The 27,590-nt window shown below is 39.0% G+C and overlaps 2 protein-coding genes across 10 annotated transcripts in view; one reads left to right on the forward strand and one right to left on the reverse strand.

Annotated features, from left to right (window-relative positions):
* Positions 1–10,310, reverse strand: part of LOC117966951 (adenylate cyclase type 6-like) — an 88,541-nt gene extending 78,231 nt beyond the window's left edge. Inside the window, exon 1 of one of the 5 annotated variants that reach the window (XM_059011308.1) lies at positions 10,169–10,310. The gene's annotated coding sequence lies outside the window, so the exon portion shown is untranslated. Of the gene's footprint in view, positions 1–2,559; positions 2,683–2,824; positions 2,972–8,718; positions 8,827–10,168 lie in introns of those variants that run through there. The other 4 variants (XM_059011306.1, XM_059011310.1, XM_059011305.1 and 1 more) reach the window with 4 other exon arrangements.
* Positions 10,311–10,827: 517 nt separating this feature from the next.
* The window catches only part of cacnb3a (calcium channel, voltage-dependent, beta 3a), a 51,510-nt gene continuing 34,747 nt past the window's right edge, over positions 10,828–27,590 (forward strand). The window contains exons 1-2 of one of the 5 annotated variants that reach the window (XM_059011322.1): positions 10,828–11,196; positions 11,920–12,012. In XM_059011322.1, coding sequence (XP_058867305.1) covers positions 11,116–11,196; positions 11,920–12,012 — 174 coding nt within the window. In that variant the 5' untranslated portion in view covers positions 10,828–11,115. Of the gene's footprint in view, positions 11,197–11,919; positions 12,013–24,488; positions 24,712–27,590 lie in introns of those variants that run through there. The other 4 variants (XM_059011317.1, XM_059011323.1, XM_059011318.1 and 1 more) reach the window with 4 other exon arrangements.

Here is a 27,590-nt window from a genome sequence, read left to right on the forward strand (position 1 = left end):
CCAGGCAGTCTAAGAGTTTCTGTTTAACTAAACCAATGCAAGCTATATGCAGCATACTTCCTTGTATGCCCATGTACCTACCTCAGTCTGTCACCAGTTATATTTACCAAGGCCACAGCAATGAAAGAGATTTCACATTGGGTATATTTATTTAAAGTGCTATTGCTTTTGTTTCTCCTTCGAAAAACCTTCTGGAATGTTTCTCTTAGACACACAAAGGTAACCCGTATGCTGCGTGCTTACAGAGCCACCTTGATGTTTGCAATCATTCTGAGTGCTTTTTATTGCAATTATTCAAACAGCACGTTTAGTTTTGTTTGATGAACCTAATAGAACAGATTCCTTTTTTTATCCTAGCAAGCACTGGCAGCGAGAGCTGAGAGTACAGCAGTTGTTCTTCACTTCTGATTGACTGCTGTAGATAGATGCAATGCAGGCAAGATCAAAGTGAATTTTATAGTAGTAATCCATTAATATACAACTAATATAATATTATCACTGTCTAGTACACAGCTGTGGATTGGCAAAAAGGAAACGTGATCCAGCATGACAGATCACTAGGTGAGACTCACTCTTAAAGACACTACAAACAGGCAGCTGGACCGAAAGATCAGCTCCTGAATTCGTTTGAAAGTACTTTAACACAGGCTTATCTGTAACGCAAATTCCTAATGAATTCCAGCTGAATGCCACAGGAATGTCTTGAGTTATGAGTTCCGAATGTAATTCATTTTGAATTCAGCCCTGTTAATTCATGTGGATTTAATTACCCACATTCATTCTATGTTCCTATGTTCCTTGATCTCATGTATAAGGCATGCATTCATGCAGGATTTAACAATCCCCTGATGGGCGAGTAAGAGGGTATGCATATGTGAGCGACATCATTCCTTACAAAGGAACATAGAATGAATAGGTAATTAAATCCACATGAATTAACAGGGCTGAATTCAAAATGAATTACTTCAGAACTCAAAGTAAGTGCATCAGCCATCGTCAGGTTACTGGAAGAACGCTTGCCAGTACCTGTGGTAATTCTAGAATGTACTATGAAGTTTTTGTTATGTATTTCAATATGTGGAACCAGAATTATCCACATGTGTCCGCACTTAACAGCTCACATCGCTTGCAATAAAAAAAGTACACATATATATCTAGAAAAATGTCAAACAAACAACAAATGTGGCTTTTTTTTATTTATTTTTTTTGGATCAAAAAGATTTTGAGTAACCATTTTGTGTTTGTCTGTCTCACAATCGGAACCGCTGCTGCTGAACATATAGCGAGTGCCTTCAGGGCTATTAATAAAAATATAAAAGCGGTTCCTTTCTTTTCATTTCCCTCGCTTGCGCCAGGCAGCTGTTGTGTTAGAGAATACGGTTATGCTGTCTTTATAAAAACAGGCTTCCTTTCGATAGCCGTCTTTCCTCCCCTCGAACATGCTGACAGACAGAACCCTCACCACCACCCCTATCCAAAAACTATTATTATTATTATTATTATTATTATTATTATTATTATTATTATTATTTACAAAGAATGTATTAGTTGTAGCAGTTCCCAGGTTTTAAATTCTGCTCCAAACACCGAGTTTACCGTCCATCCTCGCTGTACATGGGTACCGTAGGCATGTATATGCAATGTCAATTAGTGCATACAGTAGTGTACGTTATGTTATAGACACGCTATGCGTTATGTAATAGCGTCGGCTTAACATGACTGTAGTCAAATATAGGAGCTTCCATTTTTAAATGGACGCATCTAACTTGTTTTTCATACACTGTAAATTATAATATTATTAGTCATTCTAATAATAATAATAATAATAATAATAATAATAATAATAATAATAAATATCACTATTATATATATATATATATATATATATATATATATATATATATATCTCCCAAAATAAATTACACGTTTTCATAACATGGCAAAAAAATGTGTGTATATATATATATATATATATATATATATATATATATATATATATATATATATATTGCTGTACATGTTATGGATTACCAGAGCCACGACTACATCATAGAGTCGGACACGAAACATTACAGCCGTCCAACCCACCTAGAGAAAAACGCAGAAACCCAACAAGGCGTCTGAAAACGACAAGTCAGTGTTTTCATTTCTTTTCCAGCGGACACCAATGCAATGCTGTGCGATATTGGTAGTTTTGTGCTGTAAATGTAATTGTAGCCGGCGTTGTAACACTCTCATAAAACAATAAAACATAAAATAATAAAAACACTCGTGTCTTTTTTTTTTTTTTTCTCTCGTTACATGCTGTATTTCCCCACACAGAATCTTGCTAGCGTTTTTTTTCCTCCAGTTGTGCTTCCCCAGTATTTCGTCTGCATTGCTGAAACGGTTTCGTATCTACCTACATAAAACATATCAATGAGAAAATAATATTATGTAACATATATAATAAAACATCCCAAACGCGTTCGTAAGCGAGGCGTTACTGGCACCCCAGTTAAATTCTGCATGACAGAAAAAAAAATGCCCTATGCTGTCAACGGTTTAAATTTTAAATACCTTAGTGGCATTTATTATAACATCTCCGGCAAAGCGAGGCTGCTCGGCTGCGTTACTAGCGAGTAGGAAATTCTCACTGTACCCGAAAGAACAGCGTAACATTCCAATGAAACATTGATGATCTTGCGATATGATTTACCCAAAGCAAAGCAAAGGGGCTGTCCGCTTCACATTGCACTGCCGGTCATTTACACAAGCAAACACGGAGGAGGGGGGAAATAAAAACACCAGTACATAATCTATTCAGAAGAAAAAGCGGACTCACCAAAACCATGTTCATGACAGTCGCGCAATTCCTAGTTTGTTCTTTTCGCTGTTCAGTGGCGAGTATTGTCACTGCATCAGGTTAGAGACACTGTATACATACCGGGTTATATATATAATCCCTTTTCCACTGCCTGCCTGCATGCTTGCTTGCCTCTGTCTGCCTGCCAGCTGCTCTGTCCTCTCGTCTGTCTCACTCCCTCGCATACACTCGCTGAGCTATCTCACTCTCCCCCTAGAGGTCGGTTTTATTATTATTGTGTATTAGTTTCTCTATTGCTGGCTAACTCAAAGTAACTACATGTATAGGGTTTATCCTGTTGTCCAGCGAGAAAACGCTCTTTACCCCGGATCTAGAATACAATAATTCACAATTTTGTCGCAATTCTTAAAGAAACAATGGCCCTCTTTGTTTTGCTGTCGTCCGGTCCGCAGGACGCTCGCTTTCAAGTTTTTGTTTTTTCAATGGATCACACCCGTTTCCCTCCCAACTTAAAACGTCCAACAGCAATACTGTACAGCTCCTATTAAGAGCATTTTATTTACACTAAAATGCTAGTGTTCCACGGGTAGCGTTCTGAACCGGTAAACAGAGCGTGTTGACAAACTCACCCCAAAAAGCAGTTTCAGCTTACACCAACCTGCATGCAACCGGTTCGCATGAAATTCTCCTAAAATGTGTAGCTAATTGTGTGCAGTTTCATCAGATATTCACCTATAAAAAAAAAGATTTTGCTCAAAAGGAGCCAACTTCCCAAGGTTTCGGTTTGTTTAACATGACTTTGTCAAGGGAAAGTCCGTTTGAAAACAAACTGGAGGTACCTGCAGGGTTTTGATGTCATCTACTACATAGTTTGATGTAATGATCTACTTTTCTTACTATTGGTTCATTTACTTTATTTAAACTTTATGTACAACAAACACAACTTTTCATTTATATCTATCTATCTGTATATATTTGTAAAGATACAAGTTAAATCTCTATATTCACGTTGTGCAAAGGTCCTCACATCGCAATCTCACTACATTGTCCTCACATTACCTTGAAATGCGATCCCTGGATCAGGTGGAAGGTTAATCACTTCACTCGATCAAATATTCAGCACTGAAACCAGGACCAGGGGTCACAGCTGTGTTGAGCACTAGAATGGGTTACCAAGCCGGATCCTTAAAGACCTGACAAAGTTCTGGGACCAATCAGCTTGTAAAGTTGTCTCTTCTTTATTTTCCTATAGCTTCACAGCTAGTCTAAGCAAACAGTGGTATGTTTACCAAGCCTTTAGTGCCCTGTATACTCCTTTACCTGCTTTATATGTTTGTGTGTATATCTGTTGTGTGTTTGGTGTTGGTTGTCTCTTTAATTAGGGGATATACTAACACACACACACACGCACACACACATTTGTATTGCTTCCTTTCTGAGGACATTACATAGAATCCTGTTCTAGCTTAATTTATGATTCTGAAAGAGACTTAAGGGCATTTTTTTTTTTTTTGAAAAGTAAATTTAAAAACGAATTTGTACTAACCAATACAACAGAAGGCTCTGTTTTTAATTAAATGATCTATTGAATAATACATTAAGGTTTAAAGCCTCCTGTTTGTTCTGTATTCAATCCTGTCTGTCCTGTAAAGCAAGTCTGGTAACCCAACCCCGCAGTGGAAGGGGCGTGGCGTGGCGAGCGCATCCCACATGATTTGTATAGACGTTTAAGCGGATGTAGCTAACGAATTTCATAAAGTTAATGACAGGAAAGAATGTGTTGAAATGATGGGGGCATTCCAGGTGAAGTGACCTAGGATGTGTGACACTACAGTCTTTAACCTTTTTTGTCAATACCTATGTTAGAAAACTGAGAAACAAACAACAGAAAGGGTACAAGTTTTTCCAGTGGTGCCAAATATTTGAGAAGAACTGATTATTGGCTGGTTAGCACAGAATTTTCCTGGCAACAGTGTGCACCAAAGGCTATTAGTTCACTGATAAATGATCAATCTAATAAAGGGAATGTGTAAACAGAGTTGCTACAACAGCCACTAAAGGTTAGGAAAAAAAAATAATTCAACAGGTTTTTCCGAGTGGTTGTTTTCGGAAACAAACTAGTGTTCCGAGCAGCGTGCTTTTTACTGAGAACCTTACAAAGCTCAGCTTCAAAATGTTTTCATCCCCTTATCCTTTATATGTTTTTTGCAATCATTCGGAGCGGCTCTGGTAATTACTCAAATATTCTACTTTCTTAAGTCTGTGCTAAGTGACTTTGTTCCCCCGAATATTTGTTACCCCTACATGCATGTTTGTTATGCATCCTATTTTGATGCAACTGGTGCATGTATAATGCTAGTTAATCTGAGCAATGTCTGCAGAAAATCCAAAGCTCTCCTTTATAAAAGACACTTTGACCGACTTGGCTTCTGATACATGTATCTATTACACGCAACTAGAACTGAAGAGCAGCTCCTGAACTCAGATCAAAGCAGATTTGAGCAATAAAAAACACTCAGAGCGATTACAAACACTGTAAAAATGTGAGGGGCAGTAAAAACATTCATGTTTAGAATGTTTATTTAATTCTTCCAGTTTTCCAGGCATGCTATTTAGATCATTAGTTTGTTTCCAGTTAGTTTGCTTACATCCCATCAAAGATTCAGCGGTAGTAATGCATGCTTAACTCCACTTGAAAACGGCTTGCCACCATGTGACTATGGGAACAGTGTACAGCTATGGGCAAAAGTTTTGACCTAATAGAATAAACCAGTTTTGCTTCATAAAGTTGAATGAAGCTTTGTAGTTTTCCATGTACTTAATAGAAGAACTGACAAATTGAAAAATGTGACATTTCAAAATCTAACATGAAATACTGTACTACTTTATTAGGTTAATTAGACTTTATTAAGTAAGAGAGTCAGTTTAAATAAAATTTAATTTTGTTCTGCTGGCAGTACACTGCAGTCCACTAGATGGCGCTAGCGCTTACTAATGTAAAGGCACTTTGGCCAATCTTGCATGTCTATGGTTGGCAACTACAGTACAAAAGTACAACGTGCTGTGGTTTCCTGTGCTGTAGGTCAGTTCCACTCCAGAGGTCTAGCAGCAATCAGACCATTTGAGGCAGACAGGAAGTAGCATTGTATTAAAAGTTTTTAAAAAACTGTTGTATAGTTAATGCTAATATAAGAGGTATGCAGACCTTAGTTAAAAGTGCTTTAAAATGCCTGTATGGAATTTGGGTTGAGTTTAAAACAGTGAAAAGATGCTTCTAAACCAAGACCCCAGAGAATCAGAGTTTTTGTGGAGTGAACAAAATAAGAAAGCCGGGCTGTGTGGCAGATTAAATGGACCCGCAGCCCTGAAGACTTGTTCGTGCAAACAAACGAAGGACTGATAAGATCTCCCTTGTACATAACTCAGCTTGAGCATGCACCCTTTCAAGTCATACAGTCATTGAAAAAAATAATGCATATAAAACTGACTGATTGAGTACAGCGTGCCTCAGCCTAGAGAAAAACACTCATGAAAAATAAACTTTTAAAACGGCAGTCCAAAAAATAATACTTTGCACTCGGATTTTTAATTGCATTTATTCAAGCTGGCCAGTTTGTTCACATTACCTTTATTAGGAATTCCCCTACAGCCAGGCAAAGTGTTGATATTCCTGCTTTGCTGCATCTGGTACCAGGTATCGCTTTGATTACAGCAGCGATCATTAATCAAATATATTCTCAATATACAGTCTACTGTCTATACTACACAAAAAGCAACTGCTGTAACCCTGGAGAGGCTAATGGGTGAGAGACCAGGACTATCTAGCCACAGAGCAGCCTCCATCCCTCACCATACACTAGGGGCCGCTGTTTCCCAGAAACAATGCTACCCAATGGAAAACCAATGCATGTTGTGCAGAATATGTCATTTGCATTCATGTAATATATTCTGCCCCCATGTTAACCCATGCAAGTGTGCTCTCATATATGACTGTGCGGTTGACACACCAACCCAACCATTTTTATATGAATGAACGAGATCTGATTTCAGAAGACAGAATTGTTTGTTTTTATATTTAGTGTTTCAGACTCTAGTATTGTAATACAGAGCACTCCTTCTATAACAATCACTAATATAAGAATCAACCGCCTATAGTTATCAAAATCATTCCTATACTAACCATGCTAAAATACTCTACTTGTAAGAATCAAGCAATCTGCTTATAAGAATCATTTCAGGGCAAACTGGCTACATGTAATACGATACTGTATCAAGTGCAATGACGTGTACAGCCAATAAAGCTGATTTTGAATTTGATCACATCTCGCGTGATGAGGCACGTACGCAGCGTGGATCGTGCAGTGATGCAGGAAACACTGGACTGGTCTGTAATCAAACAGTGACTGCACCACTGCATCGTGCAGCTGTGTTTTTTGTGTTCTCGTTTGTTTCAATAATGTGAATACACATTCATTAAATACATACTGAGTACAGCACTGTTTTTGTGTGGTGGCGTGATGAGGAGGGGGGGGATACTGTACTGTGATGTCATTTTAATTCAAAGGTCACGTAACACCGCACGGCAGTTAAACTAGGCACCCACACGAGACGATCGCTTCTCAAGTATACTGTAGTAAAATAGGACTCTGCAGTGTTCACTAAACAATCATATAACAAGTTGCTTACCCACGAGGACTTGTTTTGACTTTGATGTACTGTCTTCAGTGACTGAGCACCATTGACATTCGCATGCTGTATTTAAACTGCTGATGCGCGGAGACACACTTTTGCGAATTGTAATTATATCAGTCTGCTTGTATGAATCAACCGCTTACAGCAATCAAATCAACCGGGACAGATGCGATTCTTATAAACGGAGTGCACTGTAATACCCTTTTAAGCCTGTAACACTCAGCTTCTCTGTGCTAAATATCAAGATAATGTAATTGGTTTAACTGGTGTTAAGTATCATGACCATTTGTTTAACTTGTCCTCATATATATATTATTTTTAATACATTTTTTTTAAAAGGGTCATTCAACGGGTTGTAAAGCGAAGTCTATTTTCATGATCTAAAACAGTAGCAGATCTAAATACCGCCACTAACTTTCATCCAGCTTATCCACCAGCATGGATTTATTTCACCCCCTTATTAACATTAAAACTTACAATAATAATAATTTTAAAAATGCAGTTAAATGAAGTCCGCAAATTAATCACGTGTATACATTTTGGGGTGACGTTTTTAAAAACCAGCACATTTCATTAAAAGTCTGCACTGTACAATGCAGTCACTATTGTATTTCGCAAACACCGAAAAAATTCCAAGAACGTTTCAATTAAAAACTCGTTTTCAATTCCTTGAAATGGAAGAAACAGTTTTGATCAAGGACAACAAAGTTAATATTTAAGGAATATGACGCTGTTGGTACATTCCTGCTCTTTTTTGAAAGGTGAAAACCCGTTATCTGTTAATTAAAATCAAATCTTGAGTCAATGTACTGTAAACTATAGATGAAAATCCTGTGCAAATTGTTTACAGAAGCCGCTGGCTATTCTTCAGTATTGATTGTGTCCGCCACAAAACTCACTCAGTCAAGCATGGCAGTAATGCAGTTAAAGTTTAGCTTATTATGGAAATAACAACATAAAAACATTGTATCTGTTAATAATAAACCCAACGAAAACACACAACTAGTTTTGTCCTCTCTATATATTTCAATTACAAATATTAATATATTAATATATACAGTATATTACAAAAATAATAATAGCATTCCAAATTCATTTGAAATCATGTGTAGGCTATGTTCTGTATATATGCAGTATATTTTGATTAAATTTGCTATAGTCAAGTACTATTTTCTAGTACCCAGAAAAGTTAACTCCAAACGTGACTTTACCAAATGTACCTGCTGTGCTCCGTATCACTTGCTGTTGTGTTTTCCCCAGTACTTGTCCCAATGACATACCAGCGGCGTGCACGCCGCGCTGTCACGGTGCACGTCGGGTAATGCCGCGACTTGGGAGCTCACAAAGAACCCATCAGCACTCATTTCAGCGCAGGCCTGACGTTCGTTTTCTTTATAATTGAGGCGCTGGCGCCCTCTGGTGTGCATTTCCATTAAATTCCACACTTTACCATTTCGTTACCATACGTATCATGTCAATTAGTGCATACAGTAGCAAACGTTATAAAATACAGCCAAGCTATGCGTTATGCAATAGCATCAGTTTACCATGACTGTAGTCAAATATATGCGCTTCCAACTTGTTTTTTTCATACACTGTGATAACACTGGATAATAATAATAATAATAATAATAATAATAATAATAATAATAATAATAATATATCTATGTGTCTAATTATTTTTATCAATACTGTGGTTGCTATAGTTGAATAGCTTTAATCGCATAATCGAACTATAAATAAAGATATTTAGGCACGCACATATATGACCATTTAAGGCACATTGCGTAGTGTAAATACTATCATGTACAAATATATACTTAATAATGTATATTATCATATTGTATGTTATGCATTTATATCTGTATATGTTTTAAAGTCTAGTATGGTAACGCAGATTAACTATGGTAAATGGCTAGTGGGCTATTGCATAAGCACGAGGAACACATTGTGATGGGAACATTGTAAAATCGCCGGTAATTCACCGTGGTAAACTTTTATAAGATTTTTCAAGAATAAAATAACGTTTGATAATCACACACAAGACAGCAACCGCTACTTGAATATCAAACTATCGTATTCGCTGAGGTAGACTTGGAAGAGAATTTAAACGTGTTTTGTCTGTTTCAACAACTGAGACAAATGAATCGCCTTCATCATCGGCACTTCACACTAATCCACCTCGAAGGTGTGCTGTAGCCTCTATAATGAGCTGCCCTAATTAACACTGCGTCTGCTTCATTGATTACCTCTGGTCAAACGTGCAGCTCTCCTATCTGCCAGATTAAGACTCAGTTTTGCTAGTACAGTATGAAGTGAGTTTGGACAGAAACCAGAACCACTGTTCGTGAAATGCATTGTAATACAAGCAATCATAGATAAGAAAGTCTGATTAGTGGCTTGCTATCCAGCAAAGTGAGAATACTGTCGGGAGAACGACAGATAAGACATCTGTGGAAAAGCTCTGTCCAAATTCAACGCATAATCAAAGCTGTATAAAAAGTCACGTTAGTTGCCCCCTACTGTGCATACGGTATTGCATTAAACATGAGGCAGTCCAGCGCTTTTGAGGCAAAGCATGACCTCTTGTGGTGTTTCTCTGTCATTGCACTGTACACAATAAGGGCGCGTTCCGTACATTTTTTTGTACTTCACCGGTGTTTGTCTCACCTGCCGGCGTCAGCGTGATCCATAACAGCTCTTCACCGGTTCCCGGGTGCCTCATCTGGTAAGGGCAGTACTGCCGGGGGAGTCAGACAGTCAGGGGAGCGCAGGTTGGCGCCCTGTCTGTGCGAAGTTGTCGGGGATTCCATTAAGGAGCGTCGGATTGGCTCTTTCTTGTTAGACTAGATGTACTTCAGAAGGGACTGTTTCTCCTCACTGCTCTACAGCGAACCCTATCGGATAGGCGCCTTGTGAGCTACCTGTAGTGCTGGCCTTTGACCAGCAGAGGCCGATAATTCGCCGACATCCACTCTTCAGCTGCTGGGAGGAGACGACTGGCCGCCTGAGACTGTGTTGGGCAGCTTGAGGCATGGAGACTGAACTGCATCCTTACCCCCTAAGAGAAAGGCTGCTCCCTCCACACCAGGGAGACTGAACGGCTCCCTTTTTTTCTATCTGATCAACAATATCTTGAAACTGTCACAAAGACCATCACTTCTCATTGCTTCAGGTGTTTAATAGTGGCATTTGTGTTTGCCACACAGAATGAAATTCTGATTGCATAGCAGGAAAGAAGCCTGTACCCGTCTAGCAGAAACAGCAGTGCTTTACTTTCATTGTATTTCTGTATTACAAAGATAATAATATAAAGACACAGTCCTAATTTATATTCGCAAGCAGCAACACTACTGGTCACAGCGAGTGCATACGCACAGAGAGAGAGAGAGAGAGAGAGAGAGAGAGAGAGAGAGAGAGAGAGACCGAGCCATGACTTAATAAAGAACCACTCTATATAAAAAAAAATATCACTGCTACCTACCGTTTTATTTGTTTCATTAAAAAAAAACATTGTGGTTCTTTTATTGTTTTCGTTCTTATGTTTTTTATTCACGCGGTATTTTCTTTTCGTGTTTGTTGTGCTCATGAGAAGCTAGCTAACGCTTTCCTAATACATGGTGCAACTGAAAATGTCCAAATCTTCCGCAGCTCACGCGTCTGCTGCTGAAACGGGCTCTCAATCACACTATTTTCAGGTGAGGTGATGTGTTGTTTTGTTGCTGTTGTTTGTTGAGCAGTCGAATCTGTAGTAGTAAACATCGTGTTGTATAATAAGCGAAGCGCCGGGTTGATGCAGAATTAATGTCCGAATGGGATGCTACAGCGGATTGCATTCCGTGTTCAGTGTGGTGGTGTTGGTGTTGGTGGGGTTGCAGTTAATTGCATTGCCTGTGTGTGAATGTCATTTCAATGGCTTTTAAAACATTGATTTATTGCCGCAAGCCGGGCCTATGTAGCCTATAAATACAGTGCTATATAATTTCAACATATACCGGTATGTATAACACATACCGTACATGATTGTAATAGCTACGTCATTTGAATTGTTTTATTTTTGATTTAACATAATACTCAGTATTATTGTATATATTTTAATCGTAGTACAATAATAATGTTTAAATATGAAATATGCATCGTTTGTATAAATGTATTGTACTTCAATATATTAAAAAATAAGGCATCGTTTGTGACATTAACAAATATTACAATATTAACGGTACAATCAGACCGATTCATAATCAATTGAAAACTTTATTTAATGTTTTTATTTAATTGCCATATTTTAAGGCAGGGCTCTTCAATTTGTCAATACAGACAGCTAGAAAAAAAAACAGCAGACGTTAAATTCAGCAGTTTACTAGATTTATGAGAATTTGATTCCTGAATGTTTGTTTTTTTTCCCTTCCCAAAATAAACAGCTTCCGAGGAAGCTGCCCAAACGGAAAAGTCGGTTTAAACGTTCTGACGGAAGTACGTCCTCAGACACAACATCCAGCGTCATAAAACGACAGGTAAGGTGTACTCTGGGGTGCTGTGTCAAATTGTGTTCATCCATTAACTACCAAGTATATATTTTCTTTGAAAAAATCAGACCATGAGCTGTATTTATGTAATTTGATAGGTTCTAAATCAGTATGTTACCTTCTAAAAGTTTTGAATCATTAGAAGTGTAAAATATATACAACATATATTCCCAGCTTCCAATTTTGAGGACAATCAAGATAGATGTGCCTGTAATTTAGGCTTCAGTGTCTCATTTTATATTGAGGGGTCATAAAAGCATCTGAAGGGCTGTGTTTGCAGAATTAACAGCTACATTTAGACTTTGGGGTTAACAAATCAGAGTACGTTATCATAACAATATAGTTAAAGAGAATTAAAATAACAGGTAGGTGCCAGTTAAAAATATTCCAAAAAATTACAAAATAGCCTGTCCTCAAATGAGGACAATGGTCATGGGTTAAGCAAACCATTGCTCTTTGGTGTATTAGAAATCACACACAATAGTTTATCTTCGCACAAGATGCATAATATTAGCTCTATTTTATTTAATCCAATCCAGTTCATGACCTCATTCCAAATATGTCCTTAATTATCCAGTTGAGCAGCCCGGAGCCTAGCTCCTGCTATGTGTTTAATTGTTTAATTAAGTAATTAAGGACCTGGTTGAAACAGGGCTTGACGATGTCATTTATAACCTCCTACTGCTGAAAACAGTACCATGTCTGTTTGGCTTGTGACTCATAGAGACAGGCAGGTTTCAAGGGGGAGGGGGGAGGAGGAGTGGGTGGGGGGGGCAACTTGTGGTACTTCAGATAAAACAAATTTTGGGCTATGTAAACAAACTGGACGATCAACAAGCTATTCACGCATGGAAAAACCAGGGCTATCAACAGAGTCGTAATAAGCTACAGTGCATGGAAAACACTGAACGCATGTGCTAAACAAACTGGACTACCAATGTGAAGGTAAACTGTGAAATAACACAGTCAACAGACAGGGAGTTTTATCTGCTGTGTAAAAGTGATTTGATTGTAATTCCAGAATCTTTATTACACTGTGACAGGAAAGTGCTCACGTTTCTTTTAACATGGATCAGTATTTAGGATTGACCTCTGTTTTGTGTTGTGCAGTATTCCCACTGAGTAACAAGCGAAAAAAAAAAAATGACATCATCCTAAGATTTGCTATGGTATTGCTGGATAAGGGTGTCTGCTAAGAAATAAATAATAATAATAATAATAATTAGATATGATTTAGTCAGTACAGAATGCCTGAGAAACAGCCTTATCATACTCCAGTTAGTGATCTGATGGGTTTGCTTTGTGACTGGTATAACACTGCATGGTTTGAAATCTGTTTTGTTGCAGCATAAGCATTGTTTTTTTTTCTGTAGAGGTCCAGTTAGGATTGAAAAGGACCCAGTTGAATCTGTGATGTGTTGAGCTGTGGGAGTTGCTTACTTCACTCACTAGATGGCGCCATTTAGAACAGTGTTTGATGTAATGCGGGATGTGCACAGTAGGGGGTAGCATTGTTTAACTGTTAACTCAGCAGCCGACTTAAACATTTAACCATTGATATGAAAACAATGTGTGTCATACATTTAGAACACAGATGCTGTATTTATTTTACTGAGAAAGGACAGGGGGATTAGTTGACACACATACCAGCAATTCCCACAACTGAATCAACTTGGAGAGCAAAAGATGGCATCTTGGTACCACAACAGCAAAAAGCAGGGATGGTTGCTGTTCATGCCAGTGACCACCAGAGGGTGATCTGAGCTCGGAACAGGGCCTCAGTGACCTGTAGTACCTAACTGCATCATTAGAGGGCGCCAGCATGAAGTTGTTTTGTAATGAACCAGCATAAAGTTACAGTTGCACTGTTGTCCCTTGAAGAGATATTCTAGTGTATATTGCATTGAAATCTTATATGTTATTTTTTTTTATAAATCTCTTGACAAATAATTTATATTATACTTATATAAAATTCAATACATGTAAACATATACAGTACAGAGACAAATAAAGCTGTTATTTGCCTTTTATGCATGTAATTATATTCAAAGGGCTTTTCCAGCATTTTATGAAAGAGCATTTGAAATACAAATACTCGTTTCCTCTAAATCACAATTGTAGGTGCCATCAATCAAGGTTTTAAACCCGATATGCAGTTTGCTCTGCGTTTCTTTCCAAACGTTCGCTAATGGAAGATCACAACAGGTGAGTGATTATTTTGTTAGCTGTAGCCCTTTAATGTGGGTGATCCCTTTGGCTCATAACAAAAAATATCAGTCAAAAATGAAAACAGTATTTGAAATGAAGGGGATGGCCACTGTGTGCCACGAGTCCTTGAGTTGACATCGCCAGTGTCCCATAAAAGCGATCAATAGTTCTACTGTTTATAAAAAGCACTGACTTCAGAGCGATGTGCTTCTCTAAGTGCCTCCATCAGTGAAAAGGGAGAAGCCAGCCTGCTCCTACTCTTTATTCAGAAACTCGAGACGCTTGCTTTCCCCTCTGGGGCTGCCGCCAAACTTTTCACAAACCAATTTAAGGCTTTCATTCTTCCCTGCTTTAATGATCTCTTTTCAAAACAGCACGGCCCCCTTTTTTTCTCCCGTCTCCGGCAAATTCGTTGCTCCGTAATATTAGCTACGCCATCAGCCGTTGCACTTATTATTTATTTAATTTCATCCCAAGAAAGCGTCTTTGCTGCATGTAGCTTGAGAGCTCGGTCTGTATTAGCTCAGACACAGGTTAACAGCACTAGTTGTTGTTTTTTTTTTTAAGTCGTTCATACCAGGGTGTGTTTTAAAGGTCTGCTTTCTGCACTCTCATTTAAAAAACACTCTTCCTCAGTCCGCCTGGGATTTGTCAAACATTTATCAGCAGGATCATAAATTCAGCACTTTGGAGCCTCCTATAGAGTATATTTTCCCTTTCATCTTATTCAGCATTAATTCAGTGCTGTTTATTATTATTATTATTATGAGAGTCTCCAGTGTGGAAACTAGGGCTCTTGCACTTTCTGTTAAGTAGCCCTGCTTACTCCAGCATGTTTTGCTAAGAAACTGAACCATGTGACGTGTTATGTCAGGGGTGGCCAACCCTGATCCTGAAGAGCGACAATCTTATCTTTAAAACATCAATGGTTAAAGACCTGGGAAAAAAGTTAGTGTTGACCTAAGAAATGAATTGACACCAGGGTTGGCCCCTCCCGCGTTATGGGATCGAACATGGATAATATAAGGCCATGAGCAGTTAGCTGTTAGGTTGTTGGTCATGAGACTGACATGAGACTGTAAGAGCAATCAGGGGCAGCAGTGTGGAGTAGTGGTTAGGGCTCTGGACTCTTGACCGGAGGATCGTGGGTTCAATCCCAGGTGGGGGACACTGCTGCTGTACCCTTGAGCAAGGTACTTTACCTAGATTGCTCCAGTAAAAACCCAACTGTCTAAATGGGTAATTGTATGTAAAAAAATAATGTAATTGTATGTAAAAATAACGTGATATCTTGTAACAATTGTATGTCGCACTGCATAAGGGCGCCTGCTAAGAAATAAATAATAAAGTCAAGCACCACTGTGTCAAGCTTCTGAAGGAAGAGTGAACAATCGAAACCACTGATCTGCCAACATGCTGAGGCATCTGATGATAGGGAAAGATGACGGATACAGAGGATTGTGACATATTCAAGGTGTCAGTTTCAACGCGTGATAACCCAGAAAGTGAATGCAAGTAGTGAGGAACACACCTGGATCTACCAGAAGATTGCACAAGGAGATAGAGTAGGCCAGATCTATAACCAGGGATGGAAATAAGACTCCTATTGCACAGCAGTTTCACCCATTCCAGGTATTACTAGGAGCTTGATTAGCCACAGTGTATAGGTAACAAGCTCAGGTGTGTCTTATTAGACTTATTGTAAAATCAGGATTGGATCAGGGGTCGCTGGTGCGCGGTGAGACGATGACACCCTGGCCGACCCAAGCCCTCCCCCCCTCGGGTGGTGCTCGGCCAATTGTGCACCGCCCCCTGGGAGCTCCCATCCACGGTCGGCAGTGGAATAGCCTGGACTCGATCCAGCGACCTCCAGGCTATAGGGCGCATCCTGCACTCCACGCGGAGCACCTTTACCAGATGCGTCACTCGGGAGCCCCCATTGGCGTTTTTAAAATAAGGGAATAGCCATCTACTTTATTTTGATATGTTTTTAGGTTATATTTATGTGTTTTCTAAACTAGACTAGTGGATGAGCTAGAATATCCTTGAATGTTTCAATCTGCTAAGTCTGGTGTGTCATTTACTTGGTGCACCATTCAATGTATAATGTATGAACCCATAAAAGTGGTACTTTTTCATCAGGTTATGCCTTTTCAAGTGGACCAAATTGTGGGGAGTTGTTTCCTTCATTTGTGGTTGATGATGATTCATAAACCACATGAGCAGGTGCTGTCCATGCGTGCAACAGAAGAGCTTTGCAGCTCACACCCCACATGGTGAGAGAGATTGATGCAGAGTTACAGGGTGCTGTATTCAGATCCGTTGCTGTTTAGATCAAGGGTTCCCAACATTTCTTGGCTCGAGCCCCCCCCCCCCCCCCATGATTTTAGGCATCTTGACCCCCACCCAGAATTGTGATCCCTTTAATGAGAGAGGTTGTTCATTTGTACCGGTGGACGTGCTACTGCTTTCATTGTGTTCAGTGCCATTTCTCAGACATAGAATTTGCTCCATAAGTGTACTCAGTTGTACACTATCTGACTGCAAATGCAACATAAACCTGCCTGTAAAGGTAAGCAGAAGCAGTATGCTTTATTTTATTTATGAAGGGGGAAGAAAATATAATCAAGAACTTCTACCGAAATCCTGCATTTTGTTATTTTATATATTAATTGAAATATTAAAGAATGATGTGATAATTAAAAAGTGAATTATTATGCTGTCCTTACAATCACCCCTTTCGTTGGATAATGCAACATGCTGTTAGCGCAGGCATGTCGATATTACATTCAGAATAACCCCAAGCGCCTAACGACAGCGTATAAATGAATTGATCCCCCGGTCTGGGGAACATTTAGAACATTTTTCTACCTGCTACGGCCCCCTGAAACCATCTTGTGCCCCCCCCACAGGTGTCCCCGGCCCCCTGTTTGGGAACCCCTGGTTTAGATCATTAAAATAGACCCAGATGTGCACACTCCACTTGGGCGAAGCGCTTTGTTTTTTGCTGCTCAGTTCGGATGGTAATTTTGAAGGTAGTTTGACGGTCAATCAGCACATCCTCTCCCGCTAGAATAGCATCTGCAGATTCCAAAATTAGAATAGTTGAGGAATCTGATCTCAGCGACTGAGGCTTTCACAGCAAGGGAAGGTCTTCAAGCTAAGGGAGGGTTATAGACAGACTCCAGCAGACATGAAGGATATACTGGGAGCGAGAGGCTCAGTGGATAGAGCACAGGGCTGCCACGCAGAAGGGCATAGGTCCAAAAGCAGACCTGGGGTCAATTATAATTGTAATAGTGAGCTCGGGCAGACACCTGCAGGGCTGGCCTTTGTCCTCCAGAGGGCGGTAGCTTACTGACATCCGCTCTCGAGTTCCTAGGGTGTAGAAGAGGAAGCTGGCTCGGTCGTGGGATCGGAGGACACTCGCTGAACCTTCAGTTCTGCTGAGCTGTGTGGGGGAATCGCTGCGATTAGGGGAAAAATAATTAGGGAGAAAAATCAGGGGGGGGGGGGGGAGTAATTGGGTACTAAAATGTAAAACAATTAGAAGAAAAAGAGGAGTCGAAACATTTGTCATTTTACTACCCAGGAGTGTTTTTCTAGGTATGAAGAAATAAATTGATCGCACAGGCTCGGGGATGTAAAGTTCTCAAAAGGGTCATTTGAGGAATTCTGTATTTTAAAACACAAGTGTTTGAATCCTGAGTTTCTTTCCTGCCTCCTTTTTCTAATCTGAGCTGGTGCAGGATCCTAATCACAAATTCAGTCAATCACTTTGGTTCAGAAGGTAGACTCTGCTTTCTAGCTGATTGAACACCCGAGTGACACCTGTGTTCTGAATCTGACACCGCTTCCTGAAGCCTGCCGTCACCCACATTACACAACAGAGATCCTTTTTTTGGGGGGGTGGTAAAGATTTATGCCACAATCTTCTTGCCTATTCCTTATAACACAAAATAAATGTTATTGAAATGTTTGCTGTGCTAAGGCCATTGTGTAATACCTACCGCAGTTTGTAATACATCCTTGTCAAATTTCTGTAATGGCTGTCTCAATATATAATAAGACTCTGTCATATTTTTAATAACTGGCACATGATTTATTGCATAATCAGACAATGGTCATTACCTCCCAGTGGCAGTGGATATAGTGGGGGGGCTGTACCTTACTATGGACATTTTGCCAAGGTCTTTAGAAGTACACTCCAGTATTTTTGAAGATTTCTTTTCCGCTCTTTTTGGTACTGCACTTTTGGTACAGACTAATCAATCCGTTATTTTATTGATCGATCAAAGCCCACAGGTGTGATTAATCAATTAATCAGGAATAGATTAAAACCCCCGAATGTGTATACAGTAGTCTCTGTGTGCAGGAACACCTCCTACGAGAACACTTTGCCTAAGGGAACACCCTTGTTGTGAAACTGATTTTTCCCATTGGAAATGCTCTGGTTAAAGGAATAGGAACTTTTTTTGAAATTACACCTTCTTGGCACCGCTAGCGATTCGATTTGTCATCGCGAGAGTGTCTTAAGGGACACTGATTGGTTTATTAAATCTTTCTGTCCTATCATTGCCTCGTTTTTGTGTCCTGATTTCCACGAGGGCACCGCATCGCTACAAAATGGCATGCAAACAAACAGCAAAACGCATCGCGGTTTCTCTTGCTACACACAGTTGAAAAAAAAACCTGAATCAGACACAAGTCGCCGAGCAATTTGGCGTTTCCCGTTCTGGTGAGTTGCTTCACCATTCTGTTAAATAATATATTTATTGCTGTTGTGTTAATTTAGTTTGACAGTTGGTTTATTAACTTTAAGTTAACCGTAAGTAACAGCCATTATTTTTGCCTCTGCCATTGTGATTGACCGAAACACCCCCGCCAGCTAATTTCATGGTGCATAGCGATTTCAACTTTTTGACCATGTTTTGCTTTAGTTTGTCTGTTACTTTATTATTATAGTTTATTAACATACACTTGCCTATTGTTTTGATTTTACTTCTTCATTTCAGATGTTGATGCACTTGCGTCATGACAAGTAATACATATGTATTTATTGATTCATTGATTCATATTGTGTCTGGTGGCTATCTCCGTCTTTGAGAACACTTTGGCTATAAGAACACTTCACCTGCTTCCCGAGGGGTGTTCTCTTAGCCAGAGACTACTGTACTGTTAAATATGCAGACAGGATAGAAATGGCAAAGGTACAAAATGCTGGCATTAAATTTAATTGAATAAACTCAAACCCTGTCAGTCTGAGGAGCTGATTTCGATTTTTTTTAAAAAATTAAAATTGATATGAAACTTTCTGGATTTTGCCTGCCCCCTGAAAAAACTATTTATAAATAACTTTGAATTTTTAATAGCCGTCATGATGCAATTTCGTTTTTTAAAGAGAAGATCAGCTAATAGGTATTTACTGCTGAGTTGTATCTTCTTGAGTAGATGTAATCCAGTACTTAGAGATGTTCCCTAAGGGGGTTGCTGCCTGACTGAACTGATGAGTTTAGAGGAGCACCATTACTGGATACAAAAAACCCTCAGATTTAGGGGCCGTCTCTAAAGACCAGCCTTCATAGAAAAAAGGAAAACCTAAGGACGAGCAGCAGACCACTACTGATTCACCTTTAGGATTAACGTTATAAACCTTGCAAGTCAAGCTGGGACTTTTCATCAGTCTCCCTTGACAAATTCATTTTTGTGGAAGTCAGTTTTAATAGCTTATTAATAAATACAGAACAGAGGAGACAAGTCAATGACAGAGGGTCTCTTGCTGTTACTCTTCCCCCTATCACTGTGGATCTGTTTAAATACCATTGATGTTCCTGGGCAGTAAAGTGCATTTTACTGAGGGATTTAACATCTGGAGCTAGCAGAACAATAAGCAACCAAACTTTGTCCTTATCCACTGCTGGACAGGTAATAATCCATGCCGTGAGAACAGAGGACAAACTAATTTACTCTTTCCAAATTACAACTGAGAACATGCATCTGTGTATTATTAGGCATATATTGTATGCACTGAGGAAACTTCATTATTAAACTTCATTATCAAAAAGCAAGAAGATTTTTTTTTTCATTAGTTATTTCGTATCCCTGAACTGATAATAAAATAAGAGATTTAGTCTAGCAATGCGCAAGGAAAGAGACCAGGGGCCAATTACAATTGTAAATGTGTAATTTGTAATTGATTGCAATTACATTGTAATTGTAATTGGAGCTGCACCTTGGCACAGCTGCGGAATTGTAGGAATTGTAATTTGACCACATAATTGATCAATTACAGTTCAATCCAACACCTTTTCAAGCTTAATCCTTCGCAGTTCCATGTTAAAACTGAACGAACATTCTCCTCGTGTTTTCAACCACCTTTAGTGACCCTATTTGTTTGAAAAAATAAAAGTTATACAGTATGTTTCTGTATTTGTACCTGTGAGTACTGCTTGGTAGAATAAAGAGCATAAGCAGGCTAATGTGTAATTGCAATTCAACAAAATAGCATTGTAATTGTAATTGAATTTCAGCAAACAATGCTGCTGTAATTGTATTGTATTTTTAATTAACCCCGGGTCTGCAAGGAAAGTGCATGTTTCAGGGTAGCTAGCTATGCAAAGCCATTATGATTAACGACCCTTTAATCGAAGCCCATATAAAGCCATGGTGAATAATATAATGGAGTCATTGTTGCATCCCTGTCTGTCAGGCCTTCTGCTTGTCTAACTGCAGTCAGTGGGTGTGAACTGAAAATGTCTTATTCACAGAAATGCTGCAAGTCAAACCTTCTAAGAGAAATCCATCTCGGGGGCGTTGGCAAACGACGCACAACTCTGCTCTCTGATGTGTTTTAGCTGGAACGATTCGAAAATACAATCCTGACTTTTTTGCAATGTATTATTTAATGGATTTTACACGGTACCTAGCAAACAAAAAAAAATGTCAGATTGTACAGCACCAGGGAATCCACTTTTTCCAGTGCATTTATATTTTGTAGAAAAATAATCCCGGGATAGCCATGTGGTTGACATAGTCCAGTACTGTAAAATGCTCTAATACAATCCAGCTGTGGCTTTTCCCAGCTGGCTATAGGTTGATCAAATCCAACTAGATTATGTATTAAACTAGTAAGAAAAAGCCACAAAGTTTGGTAACACTGCCTTTGCTGAAATTGCTGCCGGTTCCAAAACAGCCCAGATCTTTTATTGACCTTGTTCTTGTTGAAGAGAATCTATTAACAATGCGTTTTCACTGTCATTGTAACAGTGCTGTGTGATCCAGATTCTGTCCGCTGTCTGAGATGAGATGAGGTTAAACCCTCTAAAACTGACTGCTCTTTTGCATTGTGGTTTAGATGCTTGCTTGTGGTGCGAGGGGTCACTGGTTCGCGCCCAGCCTCTGCCGTTACATCATGAAGCATGACAATTTAGCTAAAGTAACGAGAAGCTCAGATTAAAGCAAGGAACAGATGAGCTGTATCTTTGAAATGGAATCTCAGTTTGAAAACGTTTTGCTCTCTAGACTGTGGTTGGTATCTAGCTGAAAGCAATCCTCATCTAGTTGTCCAGATATTGTGTTTGCACACGGGTTTGTTTCATCCAAAGTTTTTGCAGCCCTGTGCAATAAAGCATATTGATTTGCAGAAGGTCATGTAATTGCATTGTAGATCGCACATTAAACACTGTTCATCTCTCTTAAGTTGGCAGCGTGCAAATTGCTCACATGCATTTTGTGGAGTGCAACCAAAATAAAAAAAAAACTTCTTGGCTTTGAGGATTAGTTATTGTTTTAATCACTTAAAGGATGATACTAGGCTAAGCACCCCCAGAGATATATTGTAAGGGGAATCAAAGTGATTAAATGGTTTGTAAACTTTTAAATAAAATGGAACTGCAGAAAAAAAGGAGATGCTGTAAAGTGAAAGTAGACAAAGAATATCGTTCTAGTTTCTGAAATATGATGGGAAGTTAAACATGTGGTCAAAAAACTTGGTGCCTGTAATCAGGCTGAATGTGAAGAGAGTATCAAAAAGCATTCAGTCTTTATCATACTGAAACCAAAAAGTCACATGGCCACAATATGGCAGCCGTATAAGGTCATAGGTCAAAGTCAAAGAGGCTATTACATTTGGCTGGGACTTTAAAACTCAATCAGCTTTTATTAAACCAAGAGCAATAACGTTTATACGAACTGCTATTATCATCATCATCATTGTTTTTGTTATCTTTTATTACAATACTGTCTGGTAGACTAGACTGTGTCTGTTTTTTGTTTCTCAAACATATTGCAAAGATACTTTGATGACTGCTATTCCCTGCAGTGCCTGGGACTTATTAGTTTACTATTGAGCACAAGAGGATCCTGAAATGTGAGACGGATAATTGTGTGCAGTGGAAAACTCCTCTGAAAGCCCAGAGCTGTGCGTGGGCCCCGTGAGAAACTCAATTATCACATCCCGACTGACGGAGGACGTGCGTCACAGCAGAATATGTGGTTGAATATGCTGAATTTGTACAGCGTAGTTCACAACTGGTCAACTTCACATTAAAGCTGGTTTGAAAAGTCTAGGTGATACGGGTGCGAATATCAAATGAACCCAACTTCAAACCAACTTTGCCACATGCTTGACCATCGATGGTGATCAAACGATACGATGGATCAATATATCAGTACATCAATGCATCCCCCCCAGCCTTATTTTGCACATTGGTTTTTCATGTTGCAGACAGAAGCATGACATTGGAACTCCAGGCAGAGGTAAAGTGGTTAAGCTTCCCCTTTATGTAAGTGCTGCAGTAAGGGAGATTTCCTCAGGAATGGGCTAAAAACAACCCCCACACACACAAGTGACCACCAAGCAGCTTCTGTTTCTGTGTCTCTGCTTGGCTTCAGTAAGCATTCTCAGAGCAGCTCATACTGCACTACTCTTAATAATACATGATGTGCAGGGCTTTTTTTGCGATACATTTTTTATTAGGCTCTAGGAACAAACTTTAAGTTTCTTCTTTGGTTTTGCGTGGATTTTGTGATTTGGTGTGCATACGTGGGGTTTTCAGCCTTAAGTTTTGCTCACAGTTTTGCAAAACTTTAAAAACGTTTTTTTCACTGTGGAAATCTGGTAAACAGGGCTTAGTCCATTGGACAGTTAAGAACAAGATTTCCAATAAAATCTAATATCACAGACCTTGGAGATTGCAGTTCGTAGCCCGTTTAGCTTTAAGAGCATGTGGCTAGTTTATTAAGGGGCAACAGCTAGAACTATGTGTGTTGGGATCATGTAAACTAACTGCACTGTCAACGTCTGCTGAGTGCATAGGAGGCTAAAATATACTAAGCAATTCATTATATTTTACAAACATTGCAAATGACTGCAGCTGTTGGGTTCTACTCGTATTTGTAATGTGCAACGTGTGTAGCACTAATTCAATCTTCAAACATAACTGATATAAATGCAAGTCACTTCGTCAGTAATGTATGTCATTTGTAGAGCGTAATTAGATTTCCTCAGTAACTTTACAGATGATCCCTAAAATCAGCACCGCAGTCACTGTACAGACAGTACATGTATGACAACATGTTTTGTTTTATATCCGCTTTCAAGATGATATGTTTAAAGATGATCCCTAAAACGAGTATCTGTAAATGCTGTGCACAGAACAACACATGCAAGCATCGATTCACAGCATATCATTACATTGTACACAATATATACAATTAACATGGTGGCTTTGATTGAAAATAAAGCGCAATTGTTTGTTACATAGTGTTAAATGGTGGACGTTTTATAAGAGGGTCGCTAAATGAGTTGACATGCAGGCATTGCAGAAAAATGCAACATAGCGTCTATTTGTTTTCATGTAATATTATTAGTTGCATTATTAATCGGATTAGGCAGGGTACCATTTTCGATGTGCAAATATCTCAAATAATGAGTATTGCTCAAACGAATAAAACGACACACGAAGAATTGAGAATTTAGTTTTATTATTATTATTATTAATATTATTATTATTATTATTATTATTTGATATTCAGCGTATTTTTCATACAAGGGTTCTAAAGAAAATTTGCTGGATGAATCTTCCAAGGAACAGTGTGTTTTTGCATTAAAGGTAACTGTGAAACTGAAGCGCGCATCTCTTGCTTGCTCTCTACACTGCGTTTCTCCGCAGCACAGAGAGAGCGGATCCTTCGGGACGCTGAGAAAGCGCCGGATAAATAATTAATCACAAGAGAAAGCTCTCCTTATCCCCACTTCGCATAACCTTGTCGCCGAGGCTCTGTCTGCCTGACCCCAGCTGCGATGCTCCTCCACTCTGATGAAGTTTGGGGGTTCGGTTAAATCACATGACGCGGCTCTGATGGCGGAGAGAAAGGGGGAAGTCCTGCTTATCGTGCCTCCGGGTTGTTGAGTGGCATGAGCCCCGGTTGTTTGATCGGATGTCGTTGTCCAATTCCAGCGTCTTTTTACTCAACGAGGTCAGTTGGTTTTGTTTATTTACGAAGTGGAGCTGTCTATTCTATTCAACAATAACGTTTGTATGTTACCGTTAATGTAGCGACTGGCATTTAACTGACTGCTGTTTTTGTTTCAATTTTTTTTCATTCATAATACTATTAAAGACTATAGACAGACAGGTCTGTTTAGTTTTTAAACAAACCCATTTAAGAAACCCAATACAGTGGCCAATAGGTAGTGTGGATACTGTAATATAAAGCAATTTTATGGGAATCAATTACATCCATGCAACAATTCATATGGGGTTCACAGTATTGTGATAGATATATGTCCAAGGCAGTAATAGTTTTTTTTTTTTTTCTGTTTTCATTGTATACCAGTAAGTTAAAAAGTGTAAGGGTCACTGTCTTAAGTTTTTAAACTTCAGAGTAATGTTGTTATACTCCTGCGCTGGTACTGAATGTGTATGCTGCCTGCAGCAATGCTATATGGCTATGCAGTTTAAAAGCTCTGTACTGTATGATGGCTTTCAACTTTGTCCTTTGCGTGTTACAAATATATAGGGATCCTATGGGAATACCCTGAAACTTGTGAGTTTACTGTAAGTTTCTAATGTTGGGTAGGATTTGTTTTCAATTTAAACAGTTTTTACATATGAAGATAGTGTTTTATGTTTCATATACTGAAAACTGGACTGACTGTAGTAAAGCTATGAGAAACAGTGTAGAGTGTGTACAGAATATTAGGGTAGAGGTTAGGATAATTGATTACTGCAAACCAGCCTGTTTTTATTATGCTCTGGGTATAAATTCCTTAATGCAATGTTATACATTTGCACAGAATCATCCTGGACTGAGCCATATCGGGGATAGGAATAAGTTTCCCCCATTCCAGGTTTTGAAATGAGCCTGATTAGCCTCAGTGTGTAGTTAACAAGCTCAGGTGTGTCTTAGTAAAACCAGGAATGGATCAAACTGCTATGCAACGGGAGTTGTATTTCCATATTTATAAATGTATAAAGAAACTAATATTTAATGACAAACGTTTTGACCAGAAGTCTTGTTTAGTGTCTTCAAGACATGGCATTCATTATTTTTCTTCTGTGGCTCTTCTCTATTTAAGTCATTTACATTTAAATCCACTGTTTCAAAGTGTTGATCTGTACAGCAGTATCGCACGATCAAGTAGCCGGTTTTGAATGAAATGTTAAAAGATGTCGTATCAGGGCTGTGCATGACCGCGTGTAAAGCTGAGGGAGGGAACACGAAGACACTTTGTGGCTTGGAACTTGGTTTCAGGAGACTAGGTTTCAGGACACCGCACGGCACCACCAGGGGAGACTTGGGGTTTGATGCAGCAAAGTTGCCTCAAACTCGGTCTCCTGGAACCAGGTTTCAAGCCACGGTTACTGAAAAAGTGGCATTTGATTCCATACAATACATCAGAGGTGACCTAACCTCGTTTCAGTCCAGGATTTCATTGCATTGAAAACGCTGCACGGAGATTCCGAGAACAATTAGCGTCACATTTAAGTTCAATATTCTGCATTGAAGCTTTTAAGCTCATCTTACTACAGTAAGCCCTTTTCAAGGTTTAAAAGCACCCCCATTCCTCTCGTTAGCAGAACAGCAATCTCTGGAGTCCTTTATTAGTCTGCTGTTTTATCTTGTTGGATTTTTAGACCTCATTTGGGGGAGTAGGGGGCTGACCTAGACAAAAATGTGAAGCATCGTAAAGCTTATTTTAAGGTCTTTCCAACAAATCGATTGATGTAATGGGTTGAGCATCCCCCCCTCGATCCACTTGAGCAGGAATGCGTTGCATGTTAGGTCTCTCCTCAACTGATTCACTTCTTGTATTACAGGAAATAATGCAAGAATCCCTAGTTTCCTGTGTACAGAGTCCAAGGTGAATGTAAAGCTGAGGGAACACAGAGCCACTTTTTCAGGAACAGTAGCTTGAAACCTGATTCCAGGAGACCAGGAGACCTAGTTTGAGACAACTTTGCTGTTTCATACCCAAGTCTCCCCTGGTGTGCCGTGCAGTGGCTTGAAACCTAGCCTCCTGAAACCTGTTCCAAGCCACAAAGAGGCTTCATGTTCCCGTAGCTTTAGGCTCGAGTGGGTTCCTAATGATGAAGATGAAGATGATGATGATGATGATTATTATTGTTATTATTATTATTATTAGAATCAATATTAATATCCAGTTTTATAATTTATTTATAGTATATGAAAAAACAAGTTTGATGCGTCCATCTAAAAATGGAAGCTTATGTATTTGACTACAGTCATGTTAAACTGATGCAATTGCATAATGCATAGTTTGGCTATATCATAATGTATACGACTGTATGCACTAATTGATGTTGCTATTACATGCTTATAATAATAATAATAATAATAATGAAACTTATATATAGCACCTTTCATTTTAATAGAACTAGAATAGTATCATTTCATCGATGCACGATTAATCATTACACCCCGAGTTCTCAATGTCTTCTGACTGTAGAAACATGGATTTCCCAGGTATAGAAATAAGACTCCTATTGCACAGCAGATTTTACCCATTCCAGGTTTAACTACTCACTTGATTAGCCACAGTGTGTCTAGGCAACAAGCTCAGGTGTGTCTTAATAAAAAGTAAAACCAGGCAGTTACAGCAGATCTACCTCCGTTATCACAAGATCCACTCGATACAAGAAGAAACAGATACTCTTCCATTGTAACACAGAACAACCTTTTTTATTTTTCCTTTTCTGAAAAAGAAAAGACAATTGCAGTAAAGACAATTTAGTAAAATAGCTTTGAGAATCCATTGTGTCTGTATGTGTCTATCTGTGTGTGTGTGTGTGTGTGCCTGTGGCTGATCAAGCTCTTATCAAAATCTGGAACGG

This window comes from Acipenser ruthenus, chromosome 42 (genome assembly GCF_902713425.1).
Source record: "Acipenser ruthenus chromosome 42, fAciRut3.2 maternal haplotype, whole genome shotgun sequence".
Classification (NCBI taxonomy): domain Eukaryota; kingdom Metazoa; phylum Chordata; class Actinopteri; order Acipenseriformes; family Acipenseridae; genus Acipenser; species Acipenser ruthenus.